The sequence below is a fragment of the Cyclopterus lumpus genome, chromosome 16 (assembly GCF_009769545.1).
Source record: "Cyclopterus lumpus isolate fCycLum1 chromosome 16, fCycLum1.pri, whole genome shotgun sequence".
Classification (NCBI taxonomy): domain Eukaryota; kingdom Metazoa; phylum Chordata; class Actinopteri; order Perciformes; family Cyclopteridae; genus Cyclopterus; species Cyclopterus lumpus.
The window spans coordinates 15,380,449-15,405,512 of NC_046981.1; the positions used below are offsets into that span (position 1 = coordinate 15,380,449).

A 25,064-nucleotide genomic window follows, 5' to 3' on the forward strand; every position below is an offset into this window, starting at 1 on the left:
GACTGTGGCAGGAGAGACCCCCCCCCCCCCCCCCCCCCCCCCCCCCCGACTGAGGGTCTTGTCAAGTCAGACCAGACGGCGGTCCCACAGACACAGACGTGGCCCACACAGACGTGGCCCACTTCAGCCCTAATTATCACACCTTTGGACTGCAGCAGAGCGTGCAGGCCTACATGTCGCTAACATTTGCCCTTAGAATTTAAACATAAACACATTTATATTAGTCCTTCTTTTAGGGTGATGGCAAGATTCTTGTAACTAGATTCATGACATTTGACTGTTGAATGTCAATACTGTCAAGAATGAATGCTGATTATATCGAAAGCAAATGCAAAATCACTTCAAGCTATCGCACTGAATTAGGATTCAGATGACAGCAGCTATTCAAATCTTTTGGGGAGGAAGGTATTACATTTAGCTTTGTTGGGCTGACACCACGAGAGAGGTGCAATGGCTCAACCTCATTAGTCATTTTCTCCTTGTGATTGCTGGAACTTTCCACAACCCTGAGACATCCCCCTTCAATTAAATCTGTAATGAGCAAATACCGAAACAAACATAAGCAGCAAATAAGTCGTTTTTTGTGAGTCACTAACTCAATGTAGCTACCTGCTGTAAAATATTTTTTTAAAAGGGCATAGTTTATTTATTTTTGGCTGTCAAAAAAAAAAACACACACACAACTAGGATTGTTTTAAATGTACAAAGTTGCACAGGTATTTTTTATCAGTATTTGAAAATATCCAACAATGAAAGTTAAATCAAACAGTAAGAATAAGTAATAATAATTAATATCAGCGATAACTAGACTTAAAAGTCAGAATATCTTAGTTTTTTTTTTTTTTTTTTACTGAAACACCTGAGGGAAGCAAATCAAAAGAGAATCCAGAAAAAAAATAACCACTGAAGTAAAAAAAAAAAAAAAGAAAGAAAAGGTCACAAATTAAAATCAAGCTCATACAGGGGTCATTCACTTCATCTGTATGTACAGCACATTCGCTCCACAACTGCAGGACAGCAGTGATGAATAGAACAGTGATGAAAATGAGATCTGTCCACTCGTGGGCTCACAGCCTTTAACATCAGTATTGGCAGCTGTATGGATTCATATATAAAGGCAGGGTGAAGCAGAATAACTACAACAGAAACAGGAAAACCTATTTGGAGCTGGAGCAAATGTGTTCTTTCCCCTTAATGCATATTCATGCATTAAGGGGAAAGAACACATTTGCAGCCACAGAACGGACAGGACTCCATTTGTTACTTTGATTTGAAAGGCTGAGAGGGCTGAGAAAGCGTTATCCTATTCACAAAACAAACCCAAACGGAAACTCAACCCAACATTATTCTTTTTTTAATTGTCCCTGGATGCATTGTGGCATACACTGCCACTTTCCTGACACCTCCGAACTTTTAAGAAATTCATTCAAGCTTGTTTCAGTAAGAAACATGACATCAACATTAGTTTGGAGGTGAATTTGAGAATCACATGTTTGTGTTTGCCTGTACATTAATCAATATTCATTACAAATCAAGCCTAGTTTTTACTTTCAGTCAAAACTCACGAAAAACACATTACTGGAAAGAGGGAAATAAAAATGCAAAGAAACCTTTGGTCAAAGAGTGTACTCACAAAGGAAAAGATGCAATGACAATAAAAGGAAAACATTCATCACTTAAGATTAACGAAACAACAAACTTAAAGAGCAAAACTCAAGTGGTCTTCAATACGTTTCTCTCTCTTTCTAACAATATGACCCATAAGTAACAACTCCTCCCACTACATTTGGGTCTGCAAGTTATACTGGTTTCCTCACGGAGGAAAGAAGGAAAGAAAAAGGTGCTCTTTTCATTAAAGTCATGTGTGTCTTGATTGTTCACAAAAATAAAATTGCCAGCAGGGAGTAACCCCCGGCGAAAAGGATATACAATCACAGCGTAAAACGACGGCGTCCTTTACTGGAAAGGAATTGAGAGTCCATAACGCGCTCCTGAAAAGACTCTGAACCGACATCGAATTGGTGTTTGCCATGTTGGTGCGACTCTGTGTGTACACATGAACTGTGCAAATGCGCCTGTCTCGGTTGTTGGTCGCGTTCAGCCTCATTCGGAGACCGTCTTGCCCAGCGTCGCTTCGTCCTGCATGCAGCTCTTGCGGATGATGGGCAGCGGATGGGCTTCTGTATTAAAGACCCAGTCCTCCAGTGGGAGAAGGTCGTCATCAGAGAAGAGCAGGTACAGATACCTGGGAGGAAAACAATTTAACAGTTTGATTTAATCCAAACATTGGCTTGTTTACTTCTGCTTTCTGTGGTTCCTACAAATCCATCAGAGTGACACGTCTTCACTCTTGAGGATTGCATCCCTTGTTTAAAGTGTCATTCATATAACATCAATAGTTTAAGCTCATCAACCGCATTATTGTGAATAGGACCTTCGGTAAATGGGTCAAGTACATGTCCATGTCTTTGGCATGTATATTCACAACCAAGTTTCTAACCAGCTTGTTTTACTTTTATATATGCAGGCAGAGTATTGCTGTGAGATGAAAGGAAAGATAACGAAATGTAGCTTTACATCCTCGTGTTAAAAATTCTTTGTCTCCAGAAATTCAGACTTAACTAAAACCAGTTAAAAGCCTCTTAACTTATAAATTAGTCAGTTTCCGTTCTGAATATTTCTAGATTTAGAGTTGTGGTGTAAGAAAAAAGCGTCCCTCTCACGACAGGAAGCAGTGTCGTGTACCACTAATACACTTCAAATAAGTGAGCCATATGGTTTGAAGTAGAGGGGAAACATAATTACTGTTCCGCTGCATGAATATGTGTATCAGTGTAATTACTCTGACCAATTTCTTGTGTAACATGATTACTCTGACCATACTGCCCCGTGTTAAAAAAGCTGACAAACAACCTTTCGCAACAGGATTGTTCTGAAAAAACAAAAGAACTCTTCTCAAGATAAATTCTTATTTATCCATTACAGCCGTCTTTCCTGTATCTTCACATTTAAAGCCCAATATATTCTGTGACATATTTCATCATTAGATTGAAGATGACGATACAATTCTAACGATACCATCCCTCCCATTTGTTTTAGCCAGCCTCTTAATTTTGCTCTCAAAGTACACCAGATTGGTGCATTGAACTTTAAAATGTACAGATTTAAGGGTGTCAATATAAATCGCTGAAAGAAAACAAGACCGGGTGACGTCATCACTATTTAATTTGAATAAATCTTAGTGGTTGTGTCTGTTGCAACGAGGGAGGGGGGGACCCTGTGCTGTTGACAGAGGAGCCGTGCACTGCGAGTGGTGTGAATGGTTGTCTGTCTCTATATGTGCCCAGTGATAAACTGGTGACCAGTCCAGGGTGAACCTTTCCTTCATCCAATGACAGCTGGGATTGGCTCCAGCCTCCTCCCATGACCCTGAATAAGATAAGCGGTTCGGAGAAAGGAATATTTGAATATATTTCTTGTATAAGTCACTCTCAGGAAGACGGAAAGCATTTCTAATAGTCTTTACGACAACAATAATACCACTTGAAAAGTTTACAATTAAAGTACAAAAGTATTTGCATCAAAATGAACTGAAAGTACCAAAAGTAAAAGTAACCATTATGCAGAATGGCCTATTGTGTGTGTGATGGGACTCCCCCGCAGCTGACTCCTAAACACTGAATTGGATAACAGATAAAAAGGTAAAGATCAATTCCCAACAATAAGAATTGGACCCTATTATTACTTTCTATATCTGTGATGGTTCATGCATCCATATCGTAAAAAATAACCGCCATTTGTCGTGAGGAAACGGGACTTACTTGAGTGTCTCTGAGAGGAAGAAGCTCTGCTGCATGTTATCGTGGCTGGCTGTCATGGAGTAAACGTCACGGATCCCGGAGAAGCCAGACTCCACTCTGCAGTGTTGCTCCAGGGCCTGACAGGAAGAGGGCGAACAGCTTCAAAAACATTTTCTTTTTCTTTTTCAGGACAAGGTAAAGACCACTTGTTGCAACTTGATTGTAGAAACTGAATCAATACTACTTCATCCATGTATTCATGTATATTTATTCACCAACTTAATCATCTCTCACAGAATTGTCTTCTCTCTTCTGCACTGTGGGAGGAGCATCTATCCTACCAACTGGAAACCCTACAAATAAAACACTGTTCCTCTGATATATTATAGTGCAGAGAGAGAAAATCCTTTACGCCGAAGCAGTGTGTCAGTGTACACCTAATAAAAGAGTAAATTAGAAAATGATGGAATGTGTCGAGCCCTTCAGCCGGCTGCACAATTGGAGCCCAAGCAATGCTAAATCTGACAAGGGCTAATGGTGAGTGGCCGAGCTAGCCAAGCGGATTAGCACATTATTACCCCTACTACAAAGGGCTGGCTTATATGTGCTAATTAACAAAGACCCCGGTGTGTTAATGCTTGATGTTCATGAAGGGAAGCGGTGTGCACCACTTTCAACCTTTGTGCCTGATAATTAGGGGTCCGTCAAAGTCGTCAGCCTGATCTCTCCACTTCTGTGCACACTAAATTAATGCTAAATCTATCATGCCAGCCCGATACAGTTTATTCCAGCTAATGTCCTGTCTATTGCCACATTAATAACGGTGCTCCCTACACAACCTTCGCCTCCTGCCAGTGGGATTGCTTGATCTACAAGCTAATGTATAGTGCCGCACAATATCAAGGAAGCTGTCTGGGGGTAATTGAGGGTGTTAAAGGGGCTTGACATAATAGGTGAGTACAATTTATAAAATCAGAGTCCAAGCTACTCCTGAGAGAAAAGTCTAGGGTATATCCCACTTAAAAATACGGTGGAATTGTGAAATGAGTCTTTTTACCACACTGGTCTGAACATAAGACAATATGTGTTTCTGGTTGTTACATCTGAAGACACAGGTCCATGTCTTGACTATTCTGATATTGTTAGCATGCACATTTCTAGTTGTGTAGATATACCAAAAAAAAAGGTCTTCTATTTGGGCTAAATTAGATTACGAATTAACATGACTAAGAAAGACGAATGTGGGGTTTACGTTCTTTTACCTAAAAATAGATTTTTAGAGAAGACGACTTATCTTTGGACTAAGAGTATCTTAGGAAAGCTTTACTAACAGTACTAGTGTGATACAATGTTTTTGTTAAAATTATATATACAGGACTGTCTCAGAAAATTAGAATATTGTGATAAAGTTCTTTATTTTCTGTAATGCAATTAAAAAAACAAAAATGTCATGCATTCTGGATTCATTACAAATCAACTGAAATATTGCAAGCCTTTTATTCTTTTAATATTGCTGATTATGGCTTGCAGCTTAAGAAAACTCAAATATCCTATCTCTAAATATTAGAATATTTCCTCAGACCAAGTAAAAAAAAAAAGATTTATAACAGCAAAACAAAATCAAACATTTGAAAATGTCCATTAATGCACTCAGTACTTGTTGGGAATCCTTTTGCACGGATTACTGCATCAATGCGGCGGCATGGAGGCAATCAGCCTGTGGCATTGCTGAGGTGTTATGGATGCCCAGGATGCTTCAATAGCGGCCTTTAGCTCATTTGCATTGTTGGGTCTGGTGTCTTTCAGCTTCCTCTTCACAATACTCCACAAATTCTCTATGGGGTTCAGGTCAGGGGAATTGGCAGGCCAATCGAGGACAGTAATGCCATGGTCAGTACACCAGTTACTGGTGGTTCTGGCACTGTGGGCAGGTGCCAGATCATGCTGGAAAATGAAATCCTCATCTCCATAGAGCTTTTCAGCAGACGGAAGCATGTAGTGCTCTAAAATCTCTTGGTACACAGCTGCATTTACTGTGGACTTGATGAAACACAGTGGACCAACACCAGCAGCTGACATGGCTCCCCAAACCATCACTGACTGTGGGAACTTCACACTGGATTTCAAGCAACTTGGATGTTGCTCCTCTCCAGCCTTTCTCCAGACTCTGGCGCCTTGACTTCCAAATGAAATACAACACTTGCTTTCGTCTGAAAAGAGGACTTTGGACCACTCTGCAACTGTCCGGTGCTTCTTTTCCATAGCCCAAGTCAGACGCTTCTTCCGTTGTCTTGAGTTCAGAAGTGGCTTGACCGTGGGAATACGGCTATTGTAGCCCATTTCCCGGACACGTCTGTGAACAGTGGCTTTTGATACCTGGACTCCAGCTTCAGTCCACTGTCTTTGAAGCTCCCCCAAATTCTGGAAGTGACTCTTCTTCACAATGCTGTTAAGGCTGCGGTCATCCCTCTTGGTTGTGCAGCGTTTCCTGCCACATTTCCCCCTTCCAACAGACTTTTTGTGGATGTGCTTTGACACTGCACAAGCTTGCTCTTTGAGAAATGTCTTTTTGTGTCTTACCCTCCTGATGGAGGGTGTCAATGATGGTCCTCTGGACAGCAGTCAGATCAGCAGTCTTCCCCATACTTGTGATTTTGTTTACTGAACCAAGCTGAGTGTTTTTCAAGGCTCAGGAAACCCTTGCAGGTGTTTCGAGTAAATTAGACGATTCAAGTGATTAGTTGAATACCCTACTAGTATACTTTTTCATGATATTCTAATATTTAGAGATATTTGAGTTTTCTTAAGCTGTAAGCCATAATCAGCAATATTAAAAGAATAAAAGGCTTGCAATATTTCAGTTGATTTGTAATGAATCCAGAATGCATGACATTTTTGTTTTTTTAATTGCATTACAGAAAATAAAGAACTTTATCACAATATTCTAATTTTCTGAGAGAGTCCTGTATATAACATTTCCGAAAATGTCATTTTGGAAAAGTATGGTGAATCTCACCTCAACAGCTTCCCAACCCCACTCTCTGTACTTGGGGTCGTGGGTCAGTCTCCACATATACATGTAGCTCTCGATGACCTCCGGTCGTAGGATGTAATATCGGTCGCTCAGCCTGGTTGCGGTTGCTTCTCCTCCGCCGTCAAATCTGAACGCCTCAGGTCCGAGCTTGGTGGCTGACGGATGCAACGAAAAATAAACAGAACTATTTTATTTAGGGGAACTTTTCCCGCAGATCGTTAATCTGCAAAAAATTCGAGCACACTCAATGTTTTTCTTTCTTTTTTGCAGGAGAACAAAACATCCCAGTGCACAAAGACCATTCAATTATTGTTAGTTTCACAAAAAAGGCTCAAGGTTAAACAAATAGGACCTCTCCAGCTTTCCAGACGGTCTGTTGGATTCTCTCTGTCTTCCTTCCTTCTTACTCTTCTCTTTTCCATTCTTCCTTTATATTTATATCACAATTCAACACTGCATGGCAAATATATTCTATTCATGATACCGCACAAAGGAATCTATTCTTGCCATGGTCAGGACAGGAGCATCGGCATAGCAACGTCTCAGAAACATGTTTGAAGTGGAAAGGTAGATTATGGCGAGAATTACATTTTCTTTCTGCTTATTGATTTGCTGAGATATTTTTTTCTTTCTCTAGCTTATCATTTGGGATTTTAGCCAAGTGCTGTGTAGCGGCGTGGCAAATTGGTCCGTGTTGGAGCAAGCAGGTTCTCTGAGGGTTTGCCCGTGTCTGCATCTGATTGGACCACACAGTCATCCTGAATAAGAGGTCAGTGGGAGAGGCAGCAGGGCCACCTGGTCAACTGGTGGAATTGGACAAGAGGAACAAGAAGAATTGGAAAAACATGAAACAGTTACTGTTCTACATGAACCCACAGTCTTAACTGTAAACATATTACTGTATATTGTGGTAGATTTGGAGGAAATTAGGGAAAACAAGCAAACACCAGTTGGTGGCTGAAAAAACTCAGTAAGCAGGAAACATTTCGTTTAGACAATTGAAAATCACAAATATGTCTCATAGGGCTTTACAATGTGCTTTGACCCTCCATTCAGATAGGAAAAAGAACATTAGGAGGAGCAACAGAGCAGGGATCCCTCTTCCAGGACGGACATCTGTACAATATGTGATGTAAATACAGAGTAGACAGAAGTAGCATTAGCATGATTACTCTATGGAGCCGACAGCGTTTCATGGTGTGAATTCTCAAACTGTTCCTGGTGTCTTTATTCACCTCATCCACATAAAGACATAAACCTCGATTTAAAACAAGCCTATTTAAGACACACAGCTTTATTTACCATGAGTTATACGTACATTTGTAAAAAGGTGTTTTTATTTGCTGTTATGATTACATTTGTATTATTTTTCTTTAATCTGTTTTTAACTCATCTTTTATTGTGAAGCCCTTTGTGACATCTATTGTTGACAGGTTCTATTAGGGACGCTCCAATACCGATACCACGAAACACTGTACTCATGTACTCATAATCATAAAACTACTCTGATACGACCACATCTGCTACTATCACGGCACCGTGGCATTGACCTCTCGTCAGTTGAGCCTAATAAGCGGCCCAGCTGCAACGATAACCTGATGCACACACAGGTTCAATCCAGAATGTATCACCAGCTGCAGTGCGTTAAACAGGCCCAAACACATTGTGTGTCTCTTTGAGGTCCACCTGGAAGTCGGAACCAAGGTCCATGTTTTTGTTACATTGTACACATGCAATCTGTTTAGTTTAAATTTGAAGAACTAGATATGACCAATCTATGTCCGGTCGCTATCACCTACATGAGCTGCGTCTCTCGTCCTCTCAGTTTTTCACCCCAGAATTGTTTACGTCCGTTTACGGGCCTAACGTTTCTACTCTGCCTTTGTCAATGCATCGATACTTTTCTTAGTCAGCCACCGTACATATTCTGTATTGGGCTGTTGTCAGAGGAGTTATTATTGCTGCTCCACATGGTACCTTTAACTATTGTCTTGATTAAATGTAGCAAAATGTACACCTCCACTGCACCAACTTGGCCAACACAACAACAACAACAACAACAACAACAACTGTGCCACACCTGTCCCTCCACAGGTCAGGGCCTCTCCTCTCCGACTGAAACACTTTTCATTACATCTGATTCCTAATCCCACTTCCTGCCTCCTGACAGCCTGTAGTAATTATCTGTGCTGTTGATGCTTGTAATTGGAATGCTAATGCTAATTCAACATCAGGATCAGAGGTAACTCACAGCGCAGGCAACACAATCGATTGTTCCACAAGTTCATTGTAGGAATAATACGCCTGTGAAACACATTTTTAGAAGTTTTCTCGACCCATTTCGGGAACTGAATATCAACCTTTTACGACAAAATACATGTTGGTATGCCAGTACGTTGTATGTATGATGTATCGCTGCATCTTTTTACCAACCAGTTTCCTAACCCACCAGCTCTTTGTACATGAGTACATTTCCTCAGGCAAAATCCAGTCTGCTGAGTTCTATTAATTCCCAGCTGATCATTAATGATTACAGATCAAATAGATACATCTGTTCCTATTTTTGAACATCAGTTAGAATAAGAGATGATGGCTCTGAGTGATTCATGCCGTTCAGTCATTCAAATGTACTCACAGTAGAAAAGCACGAAGCTAAGCCTTACAATTATATTACCACCTTTTCTCTGAAACCAATAACATAGGACAACGATGCAGATATCCAGAGCAGCAGCAGGAGGAGAGTCTTCAAGGTATCACTATTTAAGACAAAGCACATGCAATAGCAAATCTGGCTTCTCTCTCTCTCTCTTTGCTGCATACAGCTAATCCAAGAGCTGCTGAGCACCATCCAGTCCCTTTTAATGAGTGAAGAGAACCCGGCTGGATGACTATGAAAGAGAAGCCTTTTGGGTCTGCACATCAAAAGTATTCAGAGTGTATCAAGGAACCTGTTATGTGATGAGTCAGGTTGTCCTCCTGGAGAAGCGAAGGCGAGTGAACACTTGAGGATGAATCCTTACAGCCCACCCAACAGTGCAGGGGGGTGAAAAAAGAAGCTTGGAATTAGCAAAGGAGATTATTGTCAGGGCCAAGACAGATGCCGGGGAGGAGAAGAGATCAAACAACAGCCTTTCCAAAAAAATGAAGTCAGGCTTGTTGCTGGCACATGACTCTCCTTTTTCATTTTCTATTGCATTGTCAATGTGCCTGTGGACTCAGTTTGAATTACTCTTCAATACTTTATCTCCATTTTCTCTCCTTGTCTCTATTCTTTTCATTCTGCCTGCTGAATTATAATAAAATGTGATTATCAGTATCTAACACACTTAGAGATACCTCCATGCCTACAGCTGTGGAGAATAACCGAGGACTTTCTTTATCGCAGCCCATTATTGAGCCTGTTGTCTCTCTGTTGAGGTGAAGCCACCGAGGGTGATTCTCATTTGGAGTCAGGGAAAAATTGAAACGCCTGAGGCCTTTTTAATTTACAATATCGCTCTCTGAATGCCACCATAACCTCGCTTAAGAGAGACAGATAAAGTGAACCGTGATCGAGCATAAGCTCATTTCTTATGAATTGGATGCAAAGAGTATATGAACACCAAGAAGAAATTACTCATGAGTTCAAATTTCGTATGATGCGAAGCATTACGTTTTAAGAAAGAAACAATATAATGTGCTTATGTGACGAAACAAATAATGAAACATTAATTTACTAACCTCTCATTGGAGTTCAGCAACCTGGCCTGAACCTGAACAGGTCCCGTGTCTTATCGGGTTCAGAATGTTTTTTTCATAAAACGTTGGGCTCGGGTTGGATCGTTTTCAAATTAATTAATTTAATAAGAAAATGATCTCTGTCTATCTGACTCAGCCAATCATCCATGGTGATGTGTGTCATGTTATGCAAGTCAATACACAGAGTTGATCCACAAACCAACAAGGTGGAAAATGCATTATTTTTAGATGCTATAATGCGAAGCAAGCATATGACCTCGTCTTTGAAGAAGAAATAAGCCGGGTACGGCTGGATTCAGGTCTTCATTTTATTTTGGTTCCATTTCTAATACTTAAAACTAAATGGTACAGCAAAAAAGTACTAAATCCTGAAACCTAAGCACGTTCAATTTGACATAGGACATTTATATCTAAAACTAAATGAGCAGTAACTGCTGCCCTTCTGCTCCTGACCTGAACTAAAGTCCAGCCTCTCAGAGCCAGAAGTGCCCCTCTTCAGCATTCCTGACATTTCCACTCACCTGAGCGAGTGTAGCTCTCGTGGCATGTGTGTGTGATCTCAGCAGCCAGGTCCAGGAAGTGTTGCCTCTTCTCCGGCGCGCCGTCGTCGGCCCCGATGCCGATCATGCCCCCGGAGAAGCAGGCCAGGTGGCCCATCTTGTGGTCCAGGATCCCTCCCCTCCACTCGGCCATGTAGGTGAGACCCCCGGGGGACTTTTGCACCAGATTGGCTTCAATCGCCTGCAGCGACACAAGGTCAGGAGTATTTAAACCAGCTTTAACTTAAGGTTACAGTATGTGTATTTTACTGAATATGATTACTATGATTCGTAGTAGTTTTGTTGATGATGCGGTGGTAGCTTGTGCCAAATGAACCCAACCAATAACAATAACGGCTGCAATGACGCTATGAACACAAAAGCTAGTTGAAGAGGTCCAGTACAGATTATTTTATAAATGATAAAAAAATGTCATTTAATTCCTGCCTTTTTGCAGCCTTGTTTCCCACCCGCACTTTATGTTTCATAAAACAGAATTAAAAAAAGAAGAATCTCACGAGATAATTTCAGAATTTTTTTTCTTTTCTTCTCTCATCCAGTTCTCTATTCCGTGCTCATTTTTGCATTTGAATACAGGATTGTGTAATTCAGCAGCAACAACCCACAAAGTGCTGGTCATTAGAAGTGTACATTTCCTCTCTAATCTGAGGTCCAATCATTCATCTGATTTTGGAACAGCTCTTTTATGATCAGGACATTAAGACATCCTCTTTTAGATGTATATGTGAAGAGCATTTGGTTTGTGGAGCGGGACATTTTTATTGTAAATTACAATCAGTACTGTAGTATTTAGTTTGTATCCTTAGCTGTACCACAGCTGTATGAGAGAAACCTTTCATGCTAAATGAGGGTTGATAAATATGAAACCGGCTGAGGACAAAACACACATGAAAGCTTATAAATATCATGTTCTCAGAAAAAAAAATATTCTTGATGGCTGATAATTTACTGCTAATTAGCTGTTGTTTGCAGTAATCATGGCATCGTCTAATTGGAAAATGTTCTCTCATTCGACACTGTTTTAATTAGTATTCCACTTTTATTTGAATGCCAAAGATAATGAGTTGTGCTCTGCCTTCACCTTAGAGCTCTGTATTAACACAGTGTATAACTTAATCTGATAGCACGGGGGTCCCTGGCCATTTAAATACCACGTCCCAGGAGAGAAGGGCAGTCTGTGATTAGCAGTTATGCCTCTGGCTTGACCCTCCGAGGAGAACTGAGGAAATCTCAATGGCAATTTTAAGTTTTTGTCTGTGATACAGTAATTGTAGCCGCATGGAACGTACTCTGACATTATCTCCATTAAGGATGGAAACAGGTGGATTTTGGTGTTTTTTTTATGCATGTGTAAAGTCTACTGTGCAGTGTTTCTTTCTGCAGGCAGTGCTACAATTTTACATCATAAATACATGAGTCACATCTGTCACGAGTACTCCCGCTGTATATAATCACGGTATGGTGCTTTGAATAAAAGCATCCATTACAGCCCCACGTCCGCTTCTGAATAGGATCCACTGAGTGTCAATAGGAGAGAGAATCATCTCAACATATAGGCATAAAAAAGGTGACAAGAGGACACTTTGCTTTGCACTATCTTGTCATTATTTCTTTAAGTGCAGTCTAGACACTTTCAGACATGCACATCGGTATGTAAATGTGATAATCACTTTTGCTTAAAAGTCCTGAGAGCACTGTTAATGGATTGTAAAACTAACAACACCGTACAAGTCAGATTTGTATGCCGTCATATTAATACAAAGACCACGCCAGCACAAGATTTAAAATGCCCAAAGGGTGATTCAAAGTCTGTCTTTTTTCACTAACCCTCTCTAATAATTATATCATTGCTGAGACATTTTATTAGGGGATTCACTCTGTGAGAAAAGGGGCGGCCCTCATCGATCAAGCTTCCAGCAGTCACGCTCACCATGGTCAGTAATTATGGCTTCAACTGCAAAATGCTTGTTAAAAATCCCTCTTTAATGATGCCTTCGTGAGGACAAAGAACACACATCTACCTGAACGTTGCAGCTCTTTTTATTCAAGTCTGAATAAAGCCATGAGGAATATTTCAGTAACTGACTATATTACTATGCCTAAATGAAGAAATACATCCACTTTCCCAGATGAATGAACTCAGACTTCCAACTATCCCCTAACACATTAAGCAACATTTCAGCAGTTTGTGTGGAGGTGTCAAGCACTTTGTTTGATTGCAGGCTCATGCAGATGACTAACTTATCATTTCATCTAATGGAGCCATGCCTAAGCGTGAAATGTGTGATTCAAACCTCCATACCTCCAGCGCGCCGTAGTACATTTTCTTTGCGTCCTCGTCCGTCTTGTCTGACATCAGATATGATTTGATCAGATACTCGTAGAAACTATCCCCGAGGCCTCCGATGGAAACGTGATCTAAGAACGGGAATAGGTCGGAAACGGATATGTATGAAAATATTCATAAGGGTCACATACAGGTCTGTGTTCAGGTTATCTGCAGCTCTTGAAAAACACTTAAAAAGCATTAAATTTGTGGTTACATCGGGCTGTTCAGTCCTTTCAGTCAGCACTGTCAGACCTGTAGCAAACACCATCACTACTGCTAGCTACAGACACTTGGAAGTTAATGGCCTCATAATGGGCATGTGTTGATTGTGAGCAAAAAACAAAATTAATGAATAACTCATTTTCATTGGTTAATACATCCATCCATTTAATGGCACTTATCCAGATTGCAATCATTTAATGAATTATCCCATTATAAATGAGTGTATATTGCTGGGAAGCACTCAATAAATATGATCAAATATCAAATAATTCTCGGCCATATCGTTATGGTTTTCCATAATACTTTCACACTGGCCAGTATGATGAGGAAACAGGTATTACATTGCTCCCTATGTGGTATTAAAAGGGTTCCAACAAGTCTTACATTTAACTTTGCAAACCCTACAGAAAAAACTATTATTTCATCCACAGTTCAGTGTTAAAATATCCAAATTAAACTGCAGTTTTGATAATTTCTCATTAATTTAGGGCTTTTATGGTTAATCCGTGGCATGCATGATCAAGTTACATGAACCCACATGCTCTCCTTTCACTGGTGGTAGAACATTTCTAATTATGTAAAACACTTTAAGCTTTTGAGTGGTAACTGTAAGTCCACGTTAAAACTCATAAAGATGAATATGATATTGCATTGGAGGCGTGCACACTGCAAGTCTTCATCCATCCACTCGTTCTCTTTGAATGCACACACAGGTTTGCTGACTCCCCCACAAGGTTAGCACAGTGCTGCTGTGTTTGTCCTTGACATAGACAGAAGAGTGTGAGCTGTGAAGCCAAGATTTATTCCCCCCCCTTTTGTTGCAATAAATATATACAGTTTTGCTTCTATACAAACTCCCCCACAACAATTAGCCTCTGCAATCATCCAGATTCCCACTGTTTCAATCCCAGAGTCGTCTTATCGCATTATTTAAAAAAAAAAAACTCCTTTTAGGTAGATCGGAAAGATCCAATTTCCTGAAGTAATTGAATTCATTATAATTTTAATAACCCAGAGCAATGGGAGTATATAGCCTTTGCTATGAGCCTGATATTAAAAATGAAAGGAAATAGACAGATGGGTGGGTGACATAGATGAGCAGCTATAAGAGCTTTGACACGTGAGGTGACTCAAGGTCCGTCAGTGGTGTGAAAGCCAAATGAAAGAGTCAGAAATGGGAAATGACATTTAATGAACTCAAAGTCGTTTACTTTAATCACACATTTGGAAAACATAATTATTGTAATACTTACTAACAAGAATGACCTTCCCTGGGCAGCTCAGAGAATGATTTTTCACAAAGGTCATGCCAACCTTTTTTATATTTATTCTAATAATGCAAGAAAGACATTGACCTTGTCCTTCATTGCAAATTAAACTCTACAACCCAAATGTACCCATAATCCTACGATAATCTCCAGAACGAAGCTCCCATACACAGCTAACACAATACTTACGTTGGACCCAGTTGCCGCTGACTGGACTGAGGAAGTTGGGGTACAGGCCGTGGGGTTTTTCAATCTTGTTCAGTAGTTTTCTGATGTTCATCACCTGCACAGACACCAGGGTACAATGACTATCAGAATACTACACTCCCAATCCATGGCCATACTTCAGTCGAATAGTCCTGCAAAATAAAACGGGTAATGAACGGTATAAATCAAACCTTCTCTGTGTAGATGGGATTCCTGGAGAGCTCCGACAGATGGACAAATTCGAGATGAAGAGTCCCGAACTCAGCCAGGATGCTGCTCCCAGCTGAGGCCCAGCCCCAACTCCAACTGGTGCCACTGCAACAATAACCAAACAAGTAGACTAAGTCTCATGGCTGTTACACACCGGTGTCTGCAAGGACCGACACTTTCGTAAGATTAGTGCATATGTGCAGTTTATTTAGAAGAATAAATCCCCAGTTAACAGGTGTTATCAGTGTCTCTTCACACTGTAGCTGCAGCTGACACTGTGTGTGTGTGTGTTCATGCCGTCAAACACACAAGAAGCAGAAGGGTGTTCATTTTCTCTAAAGGTGGGAGAAAGAGGAACCTGAGGCTACATAACAAGCTTGTTTGTCAGACTTAAAGTAGTGAGTTCCTGATTTCAACAGATTCATCACGACCATATTAGTTTTCTTTACCACTGAGTAGGCATGAGTTACTTCTTGACAGAAACCATGTTCACTCATTAAAATGTATGTAAAATATGTTGACAGTATGTACAGTTGAAAATCTAGGGCAAGAAAAGTCGTAGTTTAAATCTGAATTGAAATGAATAGAATATGCAAAAAAAACTGGTATGTAATGATATTTCCAAAAATAAAATAAAACGTAAAATATAAGCACCAAAGGTGCATGAATGCAGTCTGTACTGTAGATCTAAATGATTCATCTAAATGCAGCACAATCTTCTGGATTTCATCCTCCTACGTGTGATGTTCAAGTGAGACACTTCACGTGATCCTCCTGTGTCAGCAACAGTGTTACTTGTACTTTTAGAAGTGATTTTCTCTTGCTATTACATTGAACAATGTTACAGAAAGTCGCCCATTCAGAGTGCCTCTCTTCTTCTGTCTTTGCTTAATGTATCATAACAGACAGGTCTGATTTCTTTAACCCCTTTTTCAGATGGAAATCAATAATCTAATCTACTGCATGTATCCAGACGTGTATAATGCATCCCTTCCAAAGTGTATCGATCCATTTGAACACTCAGCTGTTGTCATTTGTGTTTTTCCGAGTTGGACCATGTATCATCCTCCTAAACCTACTCTTTTTCAACAGTGTGCAACACCAATGCTGAAACAATTAGTCGAATAAACCATTAGCATTGGACATAAAAATGAATCCTGAACAATTGAGTTCCAGCTTCTTAAATGTGAATATTTGGTTCTTTTCTGTGTATGATGTGATAGTAGCAACCTGTCAATCACAAGGTAGCCATGCCTTAAAGCATACTGTGTAATGGTCTATTTGTCTCCCATAAGGACCCACGGTGACACAGGTGTCACGCATCCTTTAAATGTTCTGGAAAGTTCCTTATACAGCTTTATCCTTGATTTTAACTCATTAAGTCCCTAAGTGACACATACGGAATATCTTTGTGGGTCATGTGACAAGGTCATGTGATTTTGAGTTCCCAGAAAAACATTTCCAAGATGGCAGCCCCAGGTTGTGACACATCTGACAGAAGAAGCTAAATTAAAAAATGTCAGAATTCTAATGCTTACATAACATGTCCTTTATTATATTGAACCTTTTGTGAACACATTTCTTGAACAAACTGGTATAAAACAAATCAGATAAATATCGTTGTGACACATACGTCACATCGGGAATTTAACCTTAAAAAAAATAAAAAAACCTGATCTGCTCAGTTAATTTAGCTGATTCAATGATATTTAGCTAATATATTTTATATTGTTCAATTGAATATAATTGATTAAATGATTAATACAATGTATGTCACGCAACCGTTTTCAGACCCTGATGGCATCTCTACACTTCACTGATAACACTGATTTGTCAAACAGGCACGAAGAGGATAAGGGACCATAATTAACTAAATGAACATCATGCTTTATTGGAGAAGACTTGAAACGTAGAGTCGTGACTTCTATACAATCAAACTTCTTTTGCAACCAGAGGAGTCGCCCCCTAATGGCCATTAGAAAGAATACAAGTTTCAGGGACTTTGGTTTTGGCTTCACTTTTCAGACCCAGAGGTTGCCGCCTGCATTAACCTCAACTTAAAATGTACCCAAATGCTGTGATTTTACTGTGTAAAGACAGCTTAAAAAGTTACCCAGAAACTATGAACATCAAGGTCAGAAACACATGAGACTATTCAGTTTTATTTCCTCAAGTCCATGTGGGTAATATCATTCTGCAAATATAATTCTCAGTTAATGTGTGGTCTCTGAGACGGTGTGCTAATGCAAGTCTGTGATTACTTGAGGCAGAATGTACCAGTAGAATGACTTTACATATCCTCTAATAGATGCTGGAGACATCCAGTAATGAATTGAACTGAATTTGTAAGAAGGGAATACGATGGAGGGAGATAAAAAGGTGGGTGGTGTGTGAGTGAAAGAGTTTGCCACTCTGATGAATGCATCCATTAAAAGTTTGGGGGATACATCATTAGTAGCTCTGGCTCAAGTCATGGCGGATTCGTCCTTTAAGAAGAATCAATCTGAGAATTAAAGGGGAGGTGCGAGGCAGCGGGTGGTGTGTGTGTGTGTGTGTTTGGAAAGGTGGAGGAGATGGGAGCACTCATTAATCTTTTCACCCTTTTTAACAAACATACGCTCACACTCTTCCAAAGCTATCAGAAAAATAATGAGGTGTAGAAAAGAAGGAAAGAAATGCAAAAATGTATAACGCATGTCATGCATATTATGTTGGGAAAATTGGCATTTGTGTGTATCTTAACAGAGGAGCTAAAATAATTCAAATGTTTGTTGATGATGAGGAACACAAAAATGTATCAATACAACTGTGATTTCTTCAATATGAAGGTTTTAAGTGCCATCAGGACCATCTTCAGCATCATAAAGAGCTTTTTAGCAATATGTGGAACTTAGACAATCTTTTCAATCTGGTGTGTGGTGAGATCTGAATCTTTTGCCCATCTGATGTATTGTACCAGCACAGACGTAATTGACACCTGCAGATGTTTTACAAATCACAATAACACATGCAGGAAAAGACTCATAGCACCAAGTAATGCACAGGAGTCCTTCACTTGTGTAAGAAAATACTCCCCATACGGAGTCAAAAGCACAGGCTGTGCAGCAGAACTGAACTCCCCTGTGTGCAGACTGCCTGCTTGTGTTGTGTTACACATTGCATATGCTCTTCTCAAGTGACACACGTGTGTGTGTGTGTGTGTGTGTGTGTGTGTGTGTGTGTGTGTGTGTGTGTGTGTGTGAATACGCTTGTTTGTGTGTCTGCACAACACGTTGCTCCATGCACCCCACATGACTGCAGTATGGGTAGCCTGGTGCCTCCGGCCCATCTGCAGTACAGGCCCATGTTGGTGATGTAGCAGGAATTAACTGTAGAAAAAGCTAATTAAATCCACCAGCAGCTGTCCAGCTTGGCTGGCAAGTGGTAGCAGGTGGATGACGGAGGTGCCAGGAAGTATTTTATAAGATTGAGCAGTGAGAGGATAGACTGGAGTAAGAAAAAAAAGATTGAATAATTGTAATATTTTCGATCCACTCACAGGACACTTCATCAAACTGAAGCAGAGGTAAATGCATGAAACGCAGGTAAATGCATTAAACGGAGGTAAATGCATGAAACGGAGGCAAATGCATGAAACGCAGGTAAATGCATGAAACGCAGGTAAATGCATGAAACCGAGGCAAAGGCATGAAACAGAGGTAAATGCATGAAACGCAGGTAAATGCATGAAACGCAGGTAAATGCATGAAACCGAGGCAAAGGCATGAAACAGAGGTAAATGCATGAAACGCAGGTAAATGCATGAAACGCAGGTAAATGCATGAAACCGAGGCAAATGCATGAAACGGAGGCAAAGGCATGAAACAGAGGTAAATGCATGAAACAGAGGTAAATGCATGAAACAGAGGTAAATGCATGAAACCGAGGCAAAGGCATGAAACAGAGGTAAATGCATGAAACAGAGGTAAATGCATGAAACGCAGGTAAATGCATGAAACGCAGGTAAATGCATGAAACCGAGGCAAAGGCATGAAACAGAGGTAAATGCATGAAACAGAGGTAAATGCATGAAACGCAGGTAAATGCATTAAACGGAGGTAAATGCATGAAACGGAGGCAAATGCATGAAACGCAGGTAAATGCATGAAACGCAGGTAAATGCATGAAACCGAGGCAAAGGCATGAAACAGAGGTAAATGCATGAAACGCAGGTAAATGCATGAAACAGAGGTAAATGCATGAAACGCAGGTAAATGCATGAAACGGAGGCAAATGCATGAAACGGAGGCAAAGGCATGAAACAGAGGTAAATGCATGAAACAGAGGTAAATGCATGAAACAGAGGTAAATGCATGAAACCGAGGCAAAGGCATGAAACAGAGGTAAATGCATGAAACAGAGGTAAATGCATGAAACGCAGGTAAATGCATGAAACGCAGGTAAATGCATGAAACCGAGGCAAAGGCATGAAACAGAGGTAAATGCATGAAACAGAGGTAAATGCATGAAACGCAGGTAAATGCATTAAACGGAGGTAAATGCATGAAACGGAGGCAAATGCATGAAACGCAGGTAAATGCATGAAACGCAGGTAAATGCATGAAACCGAGGCAAAGGCATGAAACAGAGGTAAATGCATGAAACGCAGGTAAATGCATGAAACGCAGGTAAATGCATGAAACCGAGGCATGAAACAGAGGTAAATGCATGAAACAGAGGTAAATGCATGAAACAGAGGTAAATGCATGAAACGCAGGTAAATGCATGAAACGGAGGTAAATGCATGAAACGCAGGCAAATGCATGAAACGCAGGTAAATGCATGAAACGCAGGCAAATGCATGAAACGTAGCTAAATGCATGAAACGTAGCTAAATGCATGAAACGCAGGCAAATGCATGAAACAGAGGTAAATGCATGAAACGCAGGCAAATGCATGAAACGCAGGTAAATGCATGAAACGGAGGTAAATGCATGAAACGGAGGCAAATGCATGAAACGCAGGTAAATGCATGAAACGGAGGTAAATGCATGAAACACAGGTAAATGCATGAAACGGAGGTAAATGCATGAAACGCAGGCAAATGCATGAAACGCAGGTAAATGCATGAAACGCAGGCAAATGCATGAAACGTAGCTAAATGCATTAAACGTAGCTAAATGCATGAAACGCAGGCAAATGCATGAAACAGAGGTAAATGCATGAAACGCAGGCAAATGCATGAAACGCAGGTAAATGCATGAAACGGAGGTAAATGCATGAAACGGAGGTAAATGCATGAAACAGAGGTAAATGCATGAAACGCAGGTAATGCATGAAACGCAGGTAAATGCATGAAACGGAGGCAAATGCATGAAACGCAGGTAAATGCATGAAACCGAGGCAAAGGCATGAAACGCAGGTAAATGCATGAAACCGAGGCAAAGGCATGAAACGCAGGTAAATGCATGAAACAAACGGAGGTAAATGCATGAAACGGAGGTAAATGCATGAAACGGAGGCAAATGCATGAAACGCAGGTAAATGCATGAAACCGAGGCAAAGGCATGAAACGCAGGTAAATGCATGAAACGGAGGTAAATGCATGAAACGCAGGTAATGCATGAAACGGAGGTAAATGCATGAAACGCAGGTAATGCATGAAACGCAGGTAATGCATGAAACGGAGGTAAATGCATGAAACAGAGGTAAATGCATGAAACAAACGGAGGTAAATGCATGAAACGCAGGTAATGCATGAAACAGAGGTAAATGCATGAAACGGAGGTAAATGCATGAAACAGAGGTAAATGCATGAAACGCAGGTAAATGCATGAAACTGAGGTACATGCATGAAACGCAGGCAAATGCATGAAACTGAGGTAAATGCATGAAATGCAGACAAATGCATGAAACGCAGGCAAATGCATGAAACGCAGCTAAATGCATGAAACGCAGGCAAATGCATGAAACAGAGGTAAATGCATGAAACAGAGGTAAAGTCAGTATGTCGGCTAGCGAGGATAATTTGACTGTCACTGACACTGACACAGTGCTGTTATCAGCATCACATTTTTCTGTCTCACTCTAAAATTGTTAAATCAAAAAGCGAGAGGCACATTGCCACTCTTGCTTAAGAGATGCAAACCAAAATCCAAACACAGAGATTCATGATCTGAAAATAGGAAATGTGAAAATAGCTTGATGTCGTGTTGCGTGACCGCGGCATTAACACGACCGTGTCAGTAAAGATTTTTAGATGAGAAAGGTAATGGTTCGGAACAGATTACAAATTAACAAGGCAAGCAAATATTATTCATGATTCTCCAATGTATAACACAGATTAATTCTTATCCAAATATTATTAATATTAATTTCATCTCTATTTAGCAACACGCAATTTTCGTGTAATTTCTGAAAATTCACGTGGAGCTGAATTTTGTTATGAAATGACAGAAATCAGCTTTCTTCTTTTAGAATAGGAACGTTTACTTTTATGCATCATGATGCCCCGAGGCATGAAATTCAGTGTTGTTGTATGTAACTTAACTGAGGATTCAGAGGGAGGTTGAATACACTATTGGCCTATTTCGTAGTTGTTTACATCTCTCACTCCAAACTCGGCTCACATCTCTTGAATGGAGCCCTGGCTCTGGCTGCTAGGATCAATGAACTGATTAATGCCAGCCAAAGTGATAACTTGATATCGTCTTTTATCAGGATGGAGGACTTTTGGAGGTGAAGGCTGGTGCCGAGACTCACCTCCCCAGGTTAATGACTCCTCGAGGGATTCCGGTTGGCGTGTTGAAGGCAGGCAGCAGCTTCTCTCCCAGTTCCATCACTTTACTTTTGTACATCTGGAAAGAAAATACAGAAGAAGGCAACCTGGTAAATATACATACAACACACATTCGACATGGGCAGACTTACACATATATACGTCTACATATATATATATTACAAAGAGAAAAACTCTCGTCCTCTGAGCAACGTTTAAAACAACCACACAGTCACAGGCCTGCACACATTTCCTGTCCAAAGCTAATTATGTGAAACATAAGGCCTGCTACAACAGAACTCCAGCAGGATTAAAAGCAATCTCATCGATGCAATCTACAACAGTCCATTTAAAACCGCTCTTCCTCCCCATCTCCATTTCCACTGGGCCAAGGCTCAGGCAAAGTTAATGTATCAGCTTATGAGCTGCGTTATCAGTCTCCATTAGCCGGTGGGACCAATGTTTGAAAGAAGAAGAAAAAATAAAATAAATTGAAGACAGTTGAGAAATATATTGAAACCCTGACAAAGAAAGAGACGTCTGAGGAGACAAAGGTAGCAGAGCAGAGGCGAGAGGAAAGAGGGAGATTCATCCAAGAGATGAGAAAGCCTTTGAGACGAGAGAGAGAGATCGGAGGAAGTGATTGAGAAGAGACAGACATGTTGTCCGGAGGGGAAACAGAGTCAGGACAAAGGGCAGCCAGAAGGGGAGTTAGTGAGTTCAGCAGAAATACTGAGGAAGAGAAGAGAAAACAAATCAGATTGGTAGAACCCACTGCCATTCACTATTGCACTTTACATGTGTTTACCATGTAAAGTACCTTTGAGTACCTTAAAAAAAAAGGAAAAAATAATGACTTTCTTTTCCAGAAGCAAAGTAATACTGTACATTTGCCGTTTATTTAATCATAGTAATGTGTCCTTTGCTGCAGATTGGGAAAATAATTTCTAAATATCCTCTTTTTCTACCTTCATACCTTAACTCACATCTAGTATTTGTAGACATTTCAAAAACCTTTCAAGAGTACGTAGACTATTCGGAAGTCTCTCGCTCCTGTGCTTATACATGTCTATTTCACAGCCAGTATCAAGCAGTGTCCTCTTTAAACCTACCCATGAGCCTTTGCATGACACGCTCACACATGTTATTAGATTCGAGAGTGAGCACTGTTGGATTTTCACAGCTTTTACAAAAACACTGCATCACACACTCTCACCTTGAAGACCAAGGGTTGTGAAACAGTTGCAAAGTAAATAAATTGGATGATTGAATGAATGAACAAACAACACGGGATGTTGAAAGTGCAGTTTGCAAAAGGGCCGGAGTTTCATGCCAACTGGTGAATAAGATATTCTCACAGATGCTTTGGTAAGATGTTTTCTGTTACAGGTTGAATAACAACAACTACCTGACAAATAAAGAAGCGCATTGAACAAGCTCTTCCATTGCGTTCAGGCTGTTCCCTTAAAGCAGTCTCTACCAGACTAAATAAGACACCGTGTTTAACCGAGCTAATGGACTCAGGTTTGTTGGGCTGATTCTTAAATCATTCCATTTACTAAATAGTGCATTATATTCATTTGAAATGTGTCCAATATTTGTCTCCAAACATAAAACAACAAGGAATCAATAAATATTACTTAAGTCTTGCCTGTGCAGCCAAAGCCTGATAGATATGAATCCTATTCTGTGCCACAGGCCTCCATTGTTGTCCAAAAACATATTAAAAACACACCAGTGAGCCACATCTTTGCACTGGGTGAGATGTTCCTTCATTATCATGAACACAGCCACTGTAGTTTATTTTGTGTCAACCCCACATACACCATCCAGCCACCGTAAATACCCACGAGAGCACTAGTCCTCAATAAATGCAGTATTTATGCCTATCTGAGGAACATTAAGAAGCGTGTCTGTATACTGGTTTTAATATGTATGCTGAGACATCCTGAAGGTGATAACACTTCTTCCGGTAAGCGTATTGCATCACTTCCGGTTGCCAGCTTAGCAGCTCGCAATGTTTTCTTCTCCCCCTCCCCTCCCTCTTGCTCAGAGTGTCTAATGTATAGCTATTCCTCTGCCTCCCTTAATGATAACGGTACATGCAACAAGTGTAGTTCATTTGCTGGTTGGAGGCAGTTCTAAGTGGGTTAGATGCACGGCTCCGCACCATCGAAGCTCAGACAGTTACGCTAGTTAGCCCGCCTCCCCCCATAGCCGGTGCGGAGCCTTTAGCATTAGCCTCTGTTAGCTGTCCCCCGGCAGCCCCCGAGAAGCCGGATGGCTGGGTGACTGTTCGAAGGGGTTTTAAGTCTAACCAGAAGCCCACTGAGCACCACAAACCTCTTCACGTTTCGAACCAGTTTTCCCCACTCAGCGACACACCCGCTGAGAAACCCACTCTGGTTATAGGTAGCTCCATAGTCAGAAACGTGAAGATAGGGAAGCCAGGGACCAAAGTCATATGCATCCCGGGGGCCAGAGCGGGCGACATTGAATCTTGTTTAAAACTGCTGGCTAAAGATGAGCGTAGTTACAGTAAGATTATAATACACGCCGGCGGTAATGACTCCCGACTGCGGCGGTCGGAGGTCACTAAAATTAATGTGGAATCGATGTGTACTTATGCCAAGACAATGTCGGACACCGTAGTTTTCTCTGGCCCTCTCCCCAATCTGATCAATGATGACATGTATAGCCGCATGTCGTCATTCAACCGCTGGTTGTCCAGGTGGTGCCCAGCAAACAATGTGGGCTACATAGATAACTGGCAGACTTTCTGGGGAAAGCCTGATCTGATGAGTCGAGACGGCATTCATCCCACTTGGGATGGAACGCGTCTCATTTCTGCAAACATGGCCAAGTTGATTAGCGGACTTAATCCATAACCCAGAGTTCAAATCAGGAAGCAGAAGCAGAGTTGTAGTCTTCCACTCTTC

The 25,064-nt window shown here is 40.8% G+C and overlaps 1 protein-coding gene across 2 annotated transcripts in view; it reads right to left on the reverse strand.

Annotated features, from left to right (window-relative positions):
- Positions 1–1,338: 1,338 nt before the first annotated feature.
- The window catches only part of LOC117745312 (mannosyl-oligosaccharide 1,2-alpha-mannosidase IA), a 166,546-nt gene continuing 142,820 nt past the window's right edge, over positions 1,339–25,064 (reverse strand). Inside the window, exons 5-12 of one of the 2 annotated variants that reach the window (XM_034553549.1) lie at positions 22,110–22,204; positions 15,350–15,473; positions 15,141–15,234; positions 13,435–13,550; positions 11,094–11,313; positions 6,817–6,989; positions 3,822–3,937; positions 1,339–2,245 (exon numbers count right to left, since the gene is read on the reverse strand). In XM_034553549.1, the coding sequence (XP_034409440.1) occupies positions 2,104–2,245; positions 3,822–3,937; positions 6,817–6,989; positions 11,094–11,313; positions 13,435–13,550; positions 15,141–15,234; positions 15,350–15,473; positions 22,110–22,204 (1,080 nt within the window). In that variant the 3' untranslated portion in view covers positions 1,339–2,103. Of the gene's footprint in view, positions 2,246–3,821; positions 3,938–6,816; positions 6,990–11,093; positions 11,314–13,434; positions 13,551–15,140; positions 15,235–15,349; positions 15,477–22,109; positions 22,205–25,064 lie in introns of both variants that reach the window. The other variant, XM_034553548.1, reaches the window with a different exon arrangement.